General features: G+C 42.3%; 3 protein-coding genes across 3 annotated transcripts; 1 reads left to right on the top strand and 2 right to left on the bottom strand.

Annotated features, from left to right (window-relative positions):
- Positions 1–593: 593 nt before the first annotated feature.
- LOC128873628 (protein pygopus) lies at positions 594–7,480 on the top strand. The gene is made up of 5 exons (XM_054117325.1): positions 594–898; positions 1,476–1,779; positions 1,875–2,894; positions 3,764–3,909; positions 3,993–7,480. The coding sequence occupies exons 2-5, from the start codon at positions 1,558–1,560 to the stop codon at positions 4,111–4,113; spliced, it is 1,509 nt and encodes a 502-aa protein (XP_053973300.1). The 5' UTR covers positions 594–898; positions 1,476–1,557; the 3' UTR covers positions 4,114–7,480.
- Positions 7,481–7,631: 151 nt separating this feature from the next.
- On the bottom strand, positions 7,632–11,794 carry LOC128873627 (tubulin polyglutamylase TTLL13-like). The gene is made up of 10 exons (XM_054117324.1): positions 11,391–11,794; positions 10,979–11,135; positions 10,591–10,691; positions 9,865–9,993; positions 9,581–9,806; positions 9,326–9,507; positions 9,021–9,252; positions 8,798–8,959; positions 8,400–8,739; positions 7,632–8,269 (listed from the first exon to the last, which is right to left on the bottom strand). The coding sequence occupies exons 1-10, from the start codon at positions 11,612–11,614 to the stop codon at positions 8,076–8,078; spliced, it is 1,947 nt and encodes a 648-aa protein (XP_053973299.1). The 5' UTR covers positions 11,615–11,794; the 3' UTR covers positions 7,632–8,075.
- A 1,248-nt stretch (positions 11,795–13,042) lies between these two features.
- On the bottom strand, positions 13,043–15,501 carry LOC128873348 (D-aspartate oxidase). The gene is made up of 7 exons (XM_054116870.1): positions 15,217–15,501; positions 14,718–14,930; positions 14,105–14,330; positions 13,975–14,042; positions 13,665–13,782; positions 13,477–13,578; positions 13,043–13,245 (listed from the first exon to the last, which is right to left on the bottom strand). The coding sequence occupies exons 1-7, from the start codon at positions 15,399–15,401 to the stop codon at positions 13,135–13,137; spliced, it is 1,023 nt and encodes a 340-aa protein (XP_053972845.1). The 5' UTR covers positions 15,402–15,501; the 3' UTR covers positions 13,043–13,134.
- Positions 15,502–16,373: the final 872 nt, after the last annotated feature.

Raw genomic sequence — 16,373 nt, 5'->3', positions numbered from 1 at the left:
CTCTAACTTCTGCCACGAATTGAAAACGTCGGAATTTACCTATACGAACATTTTTCGCGCACGTTCGATTTCGGAATAAATTATAATAATAATTTATACAAGAATGCCTTATCGCGCGTATATAACCATCTAATGATTATTGATGGAATATCCAAGTCAAATAGAATCCTACATTCGAAAGCTATGTGTAGGTGTTTATGATATCGGATTCGAATATAGCACCACGAAGATATTCGTACTATAAATCAATAATATCTTCCGCAGGGGAATACGTTTGTTTCTATTTGAAAATTCCTTACAGTAATTGCCATAATCGTGCTCTATCTTGTTTCTAATTTCTTTTTTTTTTTTTTTTTAATTACCTCGCTACATAGTTTAAAAGGAAGATCCAATCAGTCCAGTGAGTTCTGAGATCATCGAACTCTCTCGATAAATTTTGTACAGATTAAGAAAAATGAATTACGAATTCTTTAAAGAACTTCAGAACTTGTAGCAAACTTGAATTTTCGAAGGAACAATTCTTCCGCCACAAAATTCAGATGGTACCGCCATCTGCACGATGCACCGCGCAATACTGTAATGCGAACAATACAACTACAGGGACACGCGTAACGCGACAATGGCGACCTGAAAGACTGGCGTGCGTTTCCTTGCTACGTATGCTTTTGACATCTCGTCAGTGTTTACCGTGTGCTTTTCGCGCGTTCTTGAATGTGAAATACGTCCGTGCCGCCGTAAAATATGTGACTGGTGAAGTGGAAACGCGAGAAACAAAGAATCGCGTTGATCCAGCCGTTAAAGCTAGCTAGGCGCACGACTCGATTCAATGGTGTTGGTCCCTGCCGAAAAAACAGGAAAGCCATGTATACATCGATATCTTGCCAACTATAATGCCCTGGTGAGTACGCGGATCGTTTTTATTTCTAAATTTTGCATTCATTTTAATCTCTGTGACCCTTGTTACGTACCTACGAACCATTGATAAACGGTTTAGAAAGATGTGTAGGTTAGGTTGGTCTGAGAAACTGGCATCGGCGGATTTTATTTTGTTCTCTTTTCAAGAGGTTGCCTATTTTTTTGCATCAGTTTTATTGCTTCGAACGCGCTATTATTCCGAATCGCGTATTATTTTTACTCGAACGTTCGTTATTTCGTAAGGGCCTCACTGAAATATCCCTTATTTATATTTGCATACACAAATATATCAACCTCCAATCGTGTATCTATTCGTTTACGTGTATACAATTGCAAATGTACGATTATAAATACACTCTCGGAAATAATAATAATGAGATGCACAAACTGATACGTATTCCCTGTACCTTTCGAGTGATTACTTTGTAATATTTTTGTAATTGTGTAACTTTGTAGAATGTATATGTAACTTCTTAATTGCTGGATGTAAATAAAACTACGAAAGTATGTAGAAATCCAATCCTCTTATATTGCGATGTTTCTTTATCTGTAAATAACAGTGGAGCAACAATAAACACTTGCCACCTAAATCTATTGGGGTGCTGATACGGCATGTTAAAATAAGGGAAGCGAACGAGGGAGATGAGCCACAATATCGCAGGCATGCCACCCTTTGCAAGGATGCCTTTGGGGGGTATAGGTATGAACATGGGTGTGAACATGGGACCTAATGCCCCGCATCCCGAATCTTCTGCTCACCCTCATCCGCCGCCGCCGCCACCTGCTGGTGCGAATCCTAAAAAGAAAAGGCGTACAAATGCAAACGTTGCTCAACCAACTCCGCAACAACCTCCAACGGTCCAAGTAAGTTTCATTTACTTTAGTTTCATCTCGATTTACTTCTAAGGAAAATTTTTAAATTTTGTTTTGTACAGTATTTACAAAAAATGTATTTCCAGGATTTATTACCACCACCTTTAACAGGGTACGGAGACACGATTGTAGCGAGTAATCCTTTTGACGATACGCCCCCTCAAACGACGCAATCCCCGATGATGCACGGCGGACCACCACATATGCATCCGCACCACCCGCATCATATGACTGGACCACCCATGAGAGGCATGAGTCCGTTGACTTCAATAGGCGGAATGAGTCCTATGATGCCTCATAACATGGGTAATATGAGTCCAATGGGAAATCCACCCATGTCGAATCACATGAATCACATGGGGGCAATGTCTCCTATGAATCACGCGCCAATTGGTGGTATGAGTCCCATGAATAACATGGGCCCGAATATGCCACCAGGCCCTATGAACACTATGAACAATCATATGAACATGAGTCACATGGGCAATTCTCAACTTAGCGGCCCGCCTATGGGTAGTCCGATGAATAACATGAACAGCGGTCCAATGGGTAGTCCAATGAATAACATGGGTCACAGTATGGGAAGTCCTATGGGTGGTCCCTTAGGATCTCCTATGAATACGATGGGAGGGTCCAATCATATGCCTAATGGCCCCATGAATATGAATAACATTAATAGCCACATACCACCTAACAGCCCATTAAACGGTCCGTCTATGAACAGCGTAAACAGTCCATTAGGACATAACGGATCTCAACCGCATCCGAATCATATGGGGAATAATCTTAATAATTTAGGTAGACCCATGAATGGACCTATGACTACCATGAGTTCCATGGTATCTAATAACATGAACATGAGCGGTCCGAATCAAATAAGTAATATGAACATGGGCGGACCGCCGATGAATAATATGTCTAATATGAGTATCAATCATCACAATCAAATGGCTCACATGGGTGGTCCAATGGGTACAATGTCCAGCAATATGGGTGGTGGTCCTCCGATGGGTCATCCCATTAACATGGGCGGCTCCATGCCACCTCATGGTTTTCAAGGTCCACCAGGAATGGGACCAAAACCAATGCCAGTTTCTGCAGGAAAGGTAGCTAGATTTATCGCTTATAACTCTGTATGATGTATTAGTGTTTCCCATAAGTAATGACGTATGTGAAATGAAATACATAAACAAGTTTGTCAAAAAGGGTTTTATTTTTTAATCAATGATACAATCGCTACTATCGTCTGCAACACTTTGCCATCTTATCTCCAATGATTCAATGCCTTACTTACAGACTTCTGGCTATATTGAGGAGAAAAATGACTTATGACGATCTTTTACTTCGTCGAATTTTTGAAGTTTATTCCCAGCTAAATAACCTAAATAATAGGCAGGATGTAGTTGTACTTCCCACTCCAATTCCTTAATTTTCCTCTGTACGATTCTTCCTGCACGTAATTTTGCGTTACCATACTGCAAGATCAAGCCCTTCCGATCGATTAGTATAAATCTTCTTACCGGGAGTTTCTGTTGTATTCTTCCTAACTGCTGATAATAGACTTCACCTTGTATCGTTTCTCCAGGTTTCAGCAATTCGAAATGAATCAGTGCGTTAATATCCCACCGTAAGCTAGGCTTTGGTGCTGGAACTGGAGCTTGCATTGGTGAAAACCATCGATATGACTCCCGGTTATACATTGTAACAAATTATAAATCGTTACAATGTATTCTTTGTTAGCTGAAGGCAATTCTCGTGGAATCTATTTCACCTCTCCGCGTACATTTCCAGTTTCTTCGAGATGTCTGCGAACAAATTATTCCGATAATTCTTCGACGAACCAATTTTGGATCAGACTCGACGAGAGATCTTAAAACCCCGCTTGGTAGATGCGTTATTACTTATGGGAAAACCTAATTCTAGTATAATGCTGAAACCTTACGAATAAGTCAACATCATCGTAACGTCATTATAGATATATCCACCGGATCAACCGATGGTATTTAATCCGCAAAATCCTAATGCTCCACCCATCTACCCCTGTGGAGTGTGTCACAAAGAAGTGCATGATAACGATCAAGCGATACTTTGTGAATCTGGTTGTAATTTCTGGTTTCACAGGTAAGCTAGAACTTACGCTTTCACATGCGTCTCGTTCGCATGGATAATGCGCGTTTACTATGTATTACAAAAATTTATTCCAGGGGATGCACAGGATTGTCAGAAACAGCTTATCAGTTACTAACGGCAGAAGTTTACGCGGAATGGGTGTGTGATAAGTGCTTGCAGTCGAAAAACATACCTTTGGTTAAATTTAAACCATAACACTTCTTGACACGTCGTATATGCGACGCACGAGTGACTCTTTGTTAGCGTTTACACCTTGTACACGCACATATGCGCGTGCGATTGCACACACGTATTCACGTACGGCATACACTAATGCACGAGCGAAATCGTGCATATAATATAAACATGCGCTGTTTGTTAATATCTTAGCTTTAACTTGTTGAAATATTAGGGTATCATTATGAGCCGTATCGATGAATGAGATGTCAGGAACAACATATGTTCGAAAGTTAAATTAGATTTTGAGTCTGTTTATGACAAGTGGATTCGTCCGTTTGCAAATTTATTTATGACTTGAACTTTGAGAGTTTTTCATTTTTTAAATCGCCGGTTTGTTTTTCTATTGCCATTGTAACGTCAAACGTATTAAAAAGTAAGTCCAGAAGACGTACGCGCGTTTTTTAAAGAAAAGTATGAAAAAAGCTTATAAAAAAAAAAAAGAATGTTAAAGAAGTATATAAATGTCGAAGAACCTCGTTCGATTTCTTACTGCTAATTGCATTTAATTCGAAATTAAAAGATAATCGTATGTATAAAATAAACGAAATATATACACAATGGACGATACAAAACTGCTGGAAATACACAGGAATTCGAGGTGAAACGAGTGTGGTCTGTTTGTTTTGTTTAGATTCGGGTGAACGTTCCTGATAAACTATAATTGATATCCATGAGTAATTAATAATGCGTATTATTTCATAAATATTTTTTATTTATGTCGTCACCATTTGTCACCAGGCTCGTCACGTTGATTAAAGGAATCCGGAGGATCTAAGCGATACTTTCGAAAGGAAGTATCGCTAATGCACGTATGCAATGTTTAAAAACAAAGCAACATTAATTTCAGGCAATGTAATAACGCGATATTTTAGCGTAAATGTTTATATTTACCATCGAGTTGTCGAAACATCGGAAAAATTTTCCTAAAACCTACATCTTCGTACAATTAAATTATCACCGAAGTTTTTTGGTGTTTGCGAAAAAAACGTTTGAGGGAATTCATGCCAAGCGTTGTTTTTCGCTCCCAAATGTTACATATGAAAGTGCTGCAATTCTCGTATTTTTATATTTCAAGTATTTTCGTATAAACCATGGTCAGTTATATGCTTTCGAAATATGTTAGTCTTATAGTTTAGAGTATATTCAAAGTGTAAATAGAAGTTTTAATACAGCATGTATAAAAATATTTCTATCTGTCTACGAAGCTCGTACATCGTCTCTTGCCGGGGTTTATGCTGTTAACTAATTCAACACGCACGGGTATCGATTTTTTAACCATCGTATACGGTTCTCCGTAAATTCAGACCATTTTTTGGGTGACGTTCTCGAAAGTAGGAATCGGAGTCTTGAAAACGGATACCCACTAAATCGTTACGAATTTCGTAAACGTGTCACGCACTTGTATCTTTTGCATACCCGTGTTTTCGTGTAATCTGACAGCGATTACGTACGAATTGTAAATTAAGCTCAAGATACTTCGTCGATATAAAGAGTGGAGTGTCGTATTCAGTTAGAGTAACGAAATCTCTGTGCACGCACACGTGTACGCACGTTACGTCTCACATATGCACCCTTTTTCATCAAATTCGAGTTTTATTATTGCATTTGTTGGCGGCGTTGATGCAAAAATATATCGCGAAAGAACTGAGTATTGTCAACCCAGGGGGAGCATTGATTTTTTTTTTTCGAGCTAAAAATAAATAATTTTGCTTGCACATTTTCAAGAAAATTATAAAGATCTTTTCCTCGAGGAAAGACGAATATCCTTTCGAAGGATCAACGCGGTAGAGGACAGAAACGGGGACGGTGGGAGCATAGGACTAAATTCCGTCGGCAGCTAACGCAAAATTAAACGAGTCTACGGATTGTATCATTTTTTTATATACGAAATATAGCTAGTTATCATTTTACTATACGACGCCTGTATTAAACGGAGAACTGATTTCGCAAACTATCGGAGTTGTTCGGCTGTAACTATACAGTCCTTTCTGTTACCAACAGATCCAACTGTATAATCACTTCCGCGAACCTTTAGTCGGTGTTTCTCTCCGTGTAATCCACGCTTTAAGCTTGTTTTACTGTAATCCTTTTTAACGAATATTACGCGCGCGTAACATAAACACAGGATCCTATAACTACATAATGCTCATATTAGTATTACAACGAATAGAGTACCATCTTCGCGTATCTTCATTCTATGTTTTGTCATCGTCGTGCGAGAGAAAGGTCACGCTGGAAGTTGTTAACGATGCTTTCTTTTCTTTTCCCTGCTACGAAAAATTGTGTACACGAGAATGCAAGGGGATTAAGCAAACGAAACGACGACAGAGGAAAATGTTATTCGGAGACAGGTGTGCATAGACGAGCGACGAGGCAAACTGTAATTCACGATTACGATCCGCCAACTATTCGTTGGTCGTGGTTAACGAGTAAACGGAACGGCTCTGTAAAGTTAACGAATTTACATTCGCAATCGATTCACTGATTGCGATTTACAAATCTAATTGACGATTACACGATTAATGCGACAATTGCGAGTGATCGTTCACGAAAGCGATCGCGAGGTAATCACTGCCCCAACTCTGGTACACACGAGCGTTTCTGGAGACTCGAATGGTCGCGGGTAGGTGTTTTCTAGTACAAACGAACGAATCGTAACTTAAGTAGTTATTATTACTTTTTCGGAGTACACGCGTGCAAGTTGTACCGTTGACGAACGAACCAACGAAGCACGCCTTAAAAAAAAAAAAAAAAAAAACGAAACGCTACGACTCGTTCTCGCAGACGCAAAGAGAAAAAGGTTCTTTGACTTATTATGTTTAAAACGGTAGGTTAATCCCTGTACAATTTGTTTTCGAAGCAAATGCATTTGATATGTGTCCGAATCTTTGTCTCATTGTACCACCTTCAAATACAATCACCGCATCGTCGTTCAACTATTTTCGTTCACGGAGAACCGAAAGCGTTCGCCCTGTTAGGAAACCGTGGAGGAGCAGTGGCTCTTAACATTTTTTCGAGCTCTTAATCGTGAATTTCTTTTTTTTTTTTTTTAAATGCGGATGTTCGAACAAGAGAAAATCGAAATGACGAAATACACAGAACAGTACTGTTCGTGCATTATTTTCTATCATGTGATCACTGAATATATATATATTCAGCAATAAAGATTGTTACATGTATTGCAAATTGGCGTGCGTATCTCACCGTTTCGTTACGCGATCGATGCGTGCGGAATTATTCTAGTTTTCTTTTCTTTCTTTTTTTCTGCGGCGTGTACATGTTCACTCGTTGTACATATTTATATGGCACTTTAAATAACAAATCCATACCATGTTGGTTTTTATATTGTTTTTATGTATACCCTGCGAAACATCCGCTCACCGAAGGGTACGTTTCAAGACTCGATACCACGATTCTTCCCTCCTCTGAATCAATGAAAAATACGAATAACTTAAACACCTCTTTCTATATAAATATATTTATCATCGAAGTTTATCGTAGGAATATATTCTTCTTGTATCGTTTTAAATATTCCGTTTATACTAAATTTTACTTCGAATAAATTATACAATTATGTTTTATGAATTTTTGCGATTTTTTTTTTTTTTTTATTCTTTTGCGTTGTTCGCAGTACAGTAATACGTAACAAATATTTATTTATCAGTGCGGGAGTCTTGCAAGCACGTAATTTGCCAAATGGCTTTCTTTAAGAAACAATAAACATTCAACGAATCAAAATCGATAAAAAAAAAGGGTTCGATTAGACGTAATACAAAATTCGATCGTCCATGTATTTCGGACGCGCGAAATGTTTTCTTTTGTTTTGGAAATGGTGCCACTGCTTGGAGAAGGCTAGAACGTTCCTTTTCTTTACGTTACGTAACATAGAATTTTGACATTTCCAGAGAATTACAAAGTAGTCCATTGTGCCATAATCTCTACAATTTCGACAAATCGAACTCCCTCCGTCGTTCGAGGGTGTGCAGACGCACTATGTTGGACAGGGTGCGTGCCACGTGAGCCTTGGTGATCCTGCCGGCTTGGTCGTTCGAATTCAACTCGTCCATCCAAAATTTTCGCGGTATCTTCGGACGAACGTAAACGGGTGCCTCGTTGCAGGTCACTTCGAAATCTGGAACACGTTCAAACACTTAATCTCGCAATTATTTCAAACGAAGCCTGTAAAATCATCGCGAGACTATACCAGTTTCAAATTCAATGTTCGATTAGACACGATCCATTTTATTCGTTCAATCGTTTACCAAACACTTTACTTGCTTTCAGGCAATACTGCGACGAGTGACTGGCCTCCACGTCGTCTTGATGACGATGGCACTTGTGTCTGCACAGGCTCGCGCTCTTGCTCGCATTATCCGCGTAACCGAGCCTCCCGTAAAGGCCGTACTTCTTCTCGTCATTGGCTCGCAAAGTGCCGTTCCTCTTCATCGCCATGTAGATCTGCTCCAGCATCCCGTAACTCTTGATCAGGAAATCCCTTTGTGCCAGCGCCGTCACGCGCTCCCTTTCCTCCGATTCGCAGATGATCTCCGGCTCGAACGAGTACAAGGTGTTCGTCGCGGGTAACGAGGTTTCGTTCTTCACCTGGAGATTGATTTTGCTATAGAAAAAAAAAATTCGTTGTCTCGCTAGTTATACTTACGTTCGTAGGAGGTAAGCGCTTCTTCGTCGCGGTCGCAGACTTGTTCCTCTGCTGATTGCTGGAAGCTGCCGAGTTCGCTACGTTTAGACTCTCGGAGTGTAATTTAGAGTCGCTCCACTTAGCCGTGACCTTCTTGCTGTCCTGTTCCCTGATTCTCGTCTGCTAAATTTTGGAAACGTTTCATTTTCCTTCGAACGGAATACATTTAGAGTAGAAAACGCACCTCGTTCTCCTCCTTTTGGATCCTCGACGCTTCCTCCCGTGCCCTCGACGCCACCGTGTCTTGGAACACGGAGACGCTGTTCTGCTTGAAGAACAGCTGGTACTTTTCGCTGTCGACGCACGGGTAGATTCTACGGAAATTGCCCATGTGCTCGTCCTCCCATTTGAATTGTCTGTGCAGGTAATCCTCTGGTTTGTCCAGCTTCGTCGTACCAAGGGCGGAGTCGTTCGAACTTGGTTGAACAGATTTTTCGAATTAACCCTTTGTTGGAGAACGAATCATAGAATCATTTTTATTCGATTTACCTGCCGTCCTTTGAGGTCACTCCTTGAAGCAGTCGATCCCTGACTCTCTTCCTGTCCTCCTCGATGATCTTCTTCTTGTCGCACTGCTGCAAGTTCAGCATCTCGAACGTGTCCATCAGCAAGCCCTCCTTTATGTCCTTGTCGATTTGCGCGTCCGTGTGAAAGCTCGGCGAGTGATTAACCTAGTAGTTTGTATTCATAGTTCTTCGTTTTTTTCAAATCGAGACAAATATGTTGAACATTAACGATCATTACTTCCAAAAGGTACGGCTTCAGTTTCCAGTCGATCAGCACGTCGAAGCCCAGCAACTCGAAGCACGCGTACGTTTTGTCGTGGGTGGGAAAACACGTGTGATAGCTGTGCTTGAGAATAGGATAGGCCGCGAGGATCGTTTTGATAATGATCTCGTCGATCTTGTGCCACAGGTCGTCCACGTCGACGTTCTTCATTATCAGCCACTTGTTCAGGGTCGATATCTTCCTGTATCGTACAATCTGCATAGTAACTTGCCGAGGAAAGGTGTCGGGGAATCGCTCACCTTTTGCTACCGATTTCGTCGTCGATCACGTACATTCGACTGTGCTTGTTGACGGCGTAGTTCGTCAAGTGCATGAACACGTTGGACGTGTTGTGTCCCGTGGGTTCCTTGTAACGACTCGTGGCGAATCTGAAGCACGTGGAAATGTAATATCGTAGCGAAGGGCTAATTCGTAAATATTAGGCGCAGGTATCGTCTATTTTTGGTGGATCTCTGAATTGTCTTTGCAGTGTGACAAGAAATGCGCTCCGATATCTGAAGTTGTTATACGGGGTGACCCAGAATTAGCCCTTTGCACTCGAAAGGTGACTCTCAGTCACCATTAGGTTTCACTTTAGGTTCAATTTCTTCAGAGCTCAACGTATCGATAGAAAGATTGTCGGTGAGGTAAAGGTGACCTTGTTCCAAAATCTCGATAGCTTAGAACTCGTAGCAATAGAATGTTAAGAAACATCTCGGGTTGCTGGTAGATACCAGAGAAAAAGACCACGAGTGCAAAGGGTTAGTATAAGAACCGGAAATGGGGGGTAGCTGAGACGATTCTGAGCCACAATGTCCTTTGCAAAAATGTTGTATAATGCTTCGTTTTTGAACTATTAACGAAGCTTTGTACAACATTTTTGCGAAGAAAATCGTGGTTCAGAATCGTCTCAGCTACCCTCCATTTCCGGTTCTTATAGTAATTCCGAGTGAGCCTAATACCTTCGAACGCCATTGTATCGTTACCTCACGAGGCCATCGTTGTACACGTACACCCTGAGGGGATCGCAGGAGGTAATCAGCGCGTAAATTCGGAGGTCGAACTTGTATCCGTCCACCAGAAATGGCTGTGCAGATACAATATTACATAATTAACACAATTATCGAACCAACGTGGATATTATTAAATAGAATGACACGTCACGTTTCGATCTTTGCTACAACTCGACCTATAAACAATTCAAGCACTTACATATTTAGTATGGCAAAGCTTTCTTTCAAGAAACATTTCACTCTATAATTCCGAGCAACTGATAGGGGCTTTTCATTCGTTATTCGAGACTCGTGTCTAGTTAAACATTTTCGCCTATCTCTGGTATAAACGAACAATGCTTCAACGTTAAAGCTCGCATACCCTGGCCACGTACACTTGGCAGATCATGCGCTCGGTAGGCTTGATGTCTTTCAAGTTCCTCGTCAGATAAATCCCGCGTCCCTGACAGCCCGTGTCGGGCTTAACAATGAACGTTTTCGAGCGTCTCAGTTTCGCGTAGGCTATGGCTTCTCCGTGGCTGAAAATTTCCATCGATCTCATAAAAAAGTGAACACGAACACGTTTAACGGATATCGATAAGCAGCAGTTCATTATGGAACCGGTGCAAATACAACTTCCTTTGTTTCTACTCCAGTCACTTTACTACGACTATGCACCTAGACTATCGACAAATTTTACTTTACTTTTACCTTAAAATACCCCACGTGTTCTGAAATATTTTGTTCGGAAGATCGAACTTGCACCAGTTTCGTATTTAAAGAAGCGTTCTTACTCGGCGGGGAAACACCAGGTCTTCGGAAAGAAATTGTAGTCCTTCGGGAAGAGCTTAAGCATGCGATTTAAATTTCGAGCGAGCAGGTCCTTCCTGCATATCTCCGTCATCCCCGGGAAGTGATTGACCTTCTGGTACCTCTTCATGTCCTTCGCTCGTTCCACGCTCACGCTGAGATCCGTCCAGTACAGATTCCAGCTGCTGTCCTCGGTCACCTCCTTCATCCCGAAGCGCGCCGCCACGCGTCTCACCGCTTCGTATTTGCAGTTGCTCGTGCATATCGTTAAAAACCTTGTCCAAGGAAGGTAGATTTAAAAAAGAAATGAAAAGCTCGCATTACTCCCCTTATTTCTTTACCTTCTCTTCTTCTTCTTCCGCGTCTTCGTCGACGACTCGTCGTTCTCCTTCCGCGAGTCCGCGTCGGTGTCCAGGAACGAAAGATCTCCTGTTAAATCGATCCCTCCCGTGATCATTTTCAACGATTGCCAGGTAAAGAGATCGATCGCGTTTTAGTTTCGTAATTTCAGAATCGAAAAATGGAAAATGGAAAATCAGAGAAACGAAGACGCGAGCTACAGGACGTTCTCGATATAGATCGCGATAAAACTATGATCCATTTGACGTGGAACGATCCCGATTAGGTTAGAAACGGCGATACCTTTCTCGTCCCTCCTCTCGGACAGACGTTTACGGACGATCGGTTCGCGATCATCTTTGGCCGAGTCGGAAAACGGGGCGATGCTCGTGGAGGTGTCGGACACCACGAATTTCTTGCATCGATTTCTGTAAACGGTCTTGCACGATCGCACGTCGGTGCTGGAATCGGAGCCGCTGGTGACTTCGTTCACCGAACAGCCTTTCCTCGTATCAACGACCGCGGGTTTGCGCACTGTCGTCAGGTGACGTTTGTTGCTGCGCTCGACAAGGTTCATGACCGGCGTATCTCATTATTTTTGATGATGCGTCGTCGTTCGGCATCAATTTTTATCCCGAGTCGAAACCGTGACGCATTATACTTGAATCTGTGAATTTTACTAGGAAACGATCAAGCGATTGTGGTCGGGAAACGGTGACTCGACGTGTGAAAGGACTGCGGTCAATTTATTGCGACACGCGAAAACCCGAAAGTCGGGGCGGTGCTGTTTGGTGCTGATCACTTTCTGTCGTTTACAGAAATGCTTCGTCTCAATTGTTTTGTTTCCGTTTCGCGAGGGAAAACCGGTCAAAACTCGAAAGAATCGAGCAAATGTCTCTCGAACTTCACCTTCTCGCGGTATTCCTCTTTCTCCGTACAAATCGTCGTTGGATTCAAAGGAATAGAAGTTCGTAGCGCTTGCACGATCATCGTCTCGTGTTTTTCACTCGCGCGGTACCGTTCGTCGCAATTCGAACAAAATATCGCCCATGTATGCCGTTAGGGTGCCGATACGAAGAAGATCGAGAGGATTCCGATCTAGAAGCGTGCGACAACGCTTTGTCGATACCACTGCGGCACAGCCGGCGTAAAACGCAGCTGGAAAGTCGCTGCGTCGCTTTAATTGCAGCCCCGACGACGCAAACTGTTCGCGTAATTATAGAGAACATCACGAAACCTTCCACGGAACGGAGTGTCACCCTTTAGCGACCACCCTGTCTACGACTTCGACTAGAGAATAGTTTTCATCCAGTTGAAATTAGCACCTATAAATTGGTGTACGTTAATTTTATTCGTTTATCGAACATCGGGATATTTACAACTGAGGTTTCACAAATTCGAATTCGGTGTCCACGTTTGCCGCAGGATCGCCACGACATCCAACGCGCAACCCCAGCTCAACGTCACGCCGCTCCCGCCGTGTCCATAATTGTGTATTACCTGACGAACGTTACATAGATTGAAATTAATTCGATAATTGGTAGTAGAGATCCCGGAGGAAGACAAATTTGACAGGCTAACAGAGTACTATTTTTTGTTTAAAGTCATCGCATATCAACTTGTTTCTAAATCAATGATTATTCATGATTCCAAACCGGAGAATCGACACGTGAATGAACGTTTGATTGAGCCCGTCAAATTTATGTTGCCAATTAATTCAGAATTTCCTACCGTGAAATTTTTGCCCCGAGGAGACCGAAGTACTTCGGCTTCGAGACGAACGCTGGGTCGTCCTGGTCGAAGACCCACCCACTCTTCCGATGATGTGACCGCCTTTAACGAGTAAATAGAAACATAGAAATTGATCTATTAGAAATTTATGTACGACTTCATCTAGCCCGTTTAGGCAAGTGATTTACCTCGAGTGCAGGCATAATTCGACAGCACCCGTCGTAAATGGACCTGGAGTCCTCCTCTCGCGGAGTGCGATCGAAATCGTTCTCTTGATGAGTGCCACCCAGTATCGTAGTATCGATGCTGCAAAAAATCAAGAATGAATTCTTAACCTTAAGTTTCAAATTTGGTACCGGACTTTTAAATCGAATTGTACACTTGATATTTTTTGAAAATTTAATTTGGAAAATCAAGCTTCCTGAGGGTTAATACAATAAAATAGCGGAAGAGTTTAGAGAATGGACTTATCGTTATCACAGGAGCGCGATTGATTACTTTGGAATTATGTAATACGAATCCTCGTCGTCAACCAGGTGTCCGTGCATCGCCCACGACGCTGTCACCTTCAACGAAACCGTAAGTGAGAAATTCGTTCAACGACCCCTCGTTTTCTGTGTTTACGAACCCTGGCAACTTGACCCCTGATAGGGACAAGGGTGTTATCGTTGGCGAGTTCACGCGCGCCGAGGCCGCTGCAATTTATTATCAAATCGTAGCCGTCGTCGATCAATTCGTGCAGAGCATGGACCTTTCTTCTTCGAACTTCTCCCCCCAATCCTAGAAATTTTTCTTTTAACCACGGTAGCAAGCGGACGGGTTCGCTCGTGAACGTCACGAACGTCCAGCCTTCCCTTTAAAATAGAATATCAGGCTGAACACAAAAACTCGTGCGCTTTTTACGTTGTTTCAGTTTGTGCAATTTTTTACTGTCATTAAAATTACATGCAAGTGTTGTATATCATTTTGTAGCTTTCGAAAAGCTCTTTCGTATTTAATTATTAGCTACATTCATTTATCGATCGTTGAATTTTTGTTCGTTTTAGTAAAATCATGGAAAATACTTTATATGCAAGCGTTAATTAAATTAAACGATCGATCAATTAATGTAGCTAGTAATTAAATACGAAAGAGCTTTTCGAAAGCTACAAAATGATACGCGACACTTGCATGTAGTTTGAATGTCTTCAAAAAATTGCACAGAATTTGCGCCTCAAAAATAATTAATTCAGTTAGCTTACTTGTAGTTCGACTTGTGCTCTTCGTTCAGTTTCTCAAGTTCTTCCGCCGTCAGTTTATGAGCACCGTACACCAACTTGGTCCAGCTGGAATCGATGTACCCTTTAGGGTCGCTGGTAACGCGACAAACTGGAACCAAGGAAACTCCAGTTTCCGAGGCTTGACCGCTTTTCCAAAAGTTTTCCAGCCATCTGTGCGTGGCTCCAGCCCAGGCTCTGTTGACGAGAACTCGCGAGATTAAAAAAATTGTTGCAAAGTTTCAAACTAATATTAGGTGGACTGGAAAGCAACGTCGTTCCTATGAATTTCGATACTTCTTTATTATTCATCAACTCTGGGCTGTTGATATAACGAGGGTGATTACATAATTCATTAAAAATAGAAACTTGTTAAGATTGTATTCGTTTGAATTTAATGGAAAAGAAACGACATTACTTTTCGGTACATCTAATATTTTAAATAGTTTCGCGATCATATCAGATTCGTGATACAGATACTCACAGTATTTTATCGCTGGGAGTGTCCCCTAGAAGATAAGGCCCCCAGAGGCCCGCACTTCCATCACCAGTGGTGTCCGGTGAAAATTGGTCCGCCAACACGTGCACCTGGAGCCGCGGAAAAGCGGTTTTCACCGCGAACGCGGTCGTCATGCCGATAATGCCGGCGCCCACCACCGCCACTCGCATTTTCTTCACTTGGACAAGATCTTGATGATTCTACGTCGAAATAGCCTAACTGCATGACCGTCTGTCGCCGTGGCGAGGATCCATCTACTCGCGACGTTCTCCGCGACATCGTTGTCAGGGAATGAAAAAAATAAACTGAGTCAAGAGAAATGATAACCTTCGTCCCGCAAAAGTTCACGTTTATTCATTTCGAGCGCGGTTGTTTAATCCCAGCTCGATAGAGACCGAAGACAATACTAAAATAAATAAGAAGAGTCGTCGCGTACCAAACGATGAGAACGATCCAGAGGATTGATCCAAAAATCCACGATAAGCTCGGTTCTGTAAGGTGAACTTACGATTTCGCATATTCTTAGCATAATGCCATCGTATTCCTCGGCAATATTATGCTAGGATATGGGAACCGCGAAAGATCAACGCGAGAACCATGGAACGCTGTGATCCGGTGGCATCGATGATCGTCTCGCGCCGCGCCGTTGATAAACGGAGCATAATACTTTAAATATCGTATCTCAAAGGTCTTATACTCGGCTTACCGAAGGCGCGACGCGGGAATATAGAGAAATCCGTGGTTGTTATTGAAAAAGACCGATTACCATTCCACCAGGCGAAGAGATTCCTCGAGTTCGTGTATTCGATAAAGAATCGCGCACCAGGGATTGCAGATCTTCTCGAACGGAGAAGAATGTTTTCGATATCCGTCGCGCGGCAACTGACGAACCCGAAGAGAACATTTTCAAACCGGTCGTTTCAAGGCGCGATCTACAGACTGAGCCCTGGCCACGTATCTGGGCGCTCGGAAGACGGCCGACCGAAGTGGCTGATGACAGTTCACGATACGGAGTATTTGTTTACATCTGACGCGAGTGCCCTAGACATAATAACGCCCGGAAATGCGATAAAGGGTGTAGGTGACAGGATAGCCAGCGCGGAGAGCTCTGGACGTTCCTCGCTTCGCGTTAATCGCATTCG

The sequence above is a fragment of the Hylaeus volcanicus genome, chromosome 3, assembly GCF_026283585.1.
Source record: "Hylaeus volcanicus isolate JK05 chromosome 3, UHH_iyHylVolc1.0_haploid, whole genome shotgun sequence".
NCBI classification, from domain to species: domain Eukaryota; kingdom Metazoa; phylum Arthropoda; class Insecta; order Hymenoptera; family Colletidae; genus Hylaeus; species Hylaeus volcanicus.
Note: the sequence above shows the minus strand (reverse complement) of the source record. Positions and strands in the feature narration are given on the sequence as shown.

Coding starts and splice junctions, on each gene's coding strand:
- LOC128873628 (XM_054117325.1), top strand. CDS start 1,558: ATGAGCCACAATATCGCAGGCATGCCACCCTTTGCAAGGATGCCTTTG. Junction 1,780..1,874: donor AACAACCTCCAACGGTCCAA/GTAAGTTTCATT, acceptor ATGTATTTCCAG/GATTTATTACCACCACCTTT. Junction 3,910..3,992: donor TGTAATTTCTGGTTTCACAG/GTAAGCTAGAAC, acceptor AATTTATTCCAG/GGGATGCACAGGATTGTCAG.
- LOC128873348 (XM_054116870.1), bottom strand. CDS start 15,401: ATGCGAGTGGCGGTGGTGGGCGCCGGCATTATCGGCATGACGACCGCG. Junction 13,783..13,974: donor TCGTATTACATAATTCCAAA/GTAATCAATCGC, acceptor GATTTTTTGCAG/CATCGATACTACGATACTGG. Junction 13,246..13,476: donor CTCGGGGCAAAAATTTCACG/GTAGGAAATTCT, acceptor AACGTTCGTCAG/GTAATACACAATTATGGACA.
- LOC128873627 (XM_054117324.1), bottom strand. CDS start 11,614: ATGAAGGAGGTGACCGAGGACAGCAGCTGGAATCTGTACTGGACGGAT. Junction 9,994..10,590: donor TACAACGATGGCCTCGTGAG/GTAACGATACAA, acceptor CACGTGCTTCAG/ATTCGCCACGAGTCGTTACA. Junction 9,807..9,864: donor GACGAAATCGGTAGCAAAAG/GTGAGCGATTCC, acceptor TGTACGATACAG/GAAGATATCGACCCTGAACA.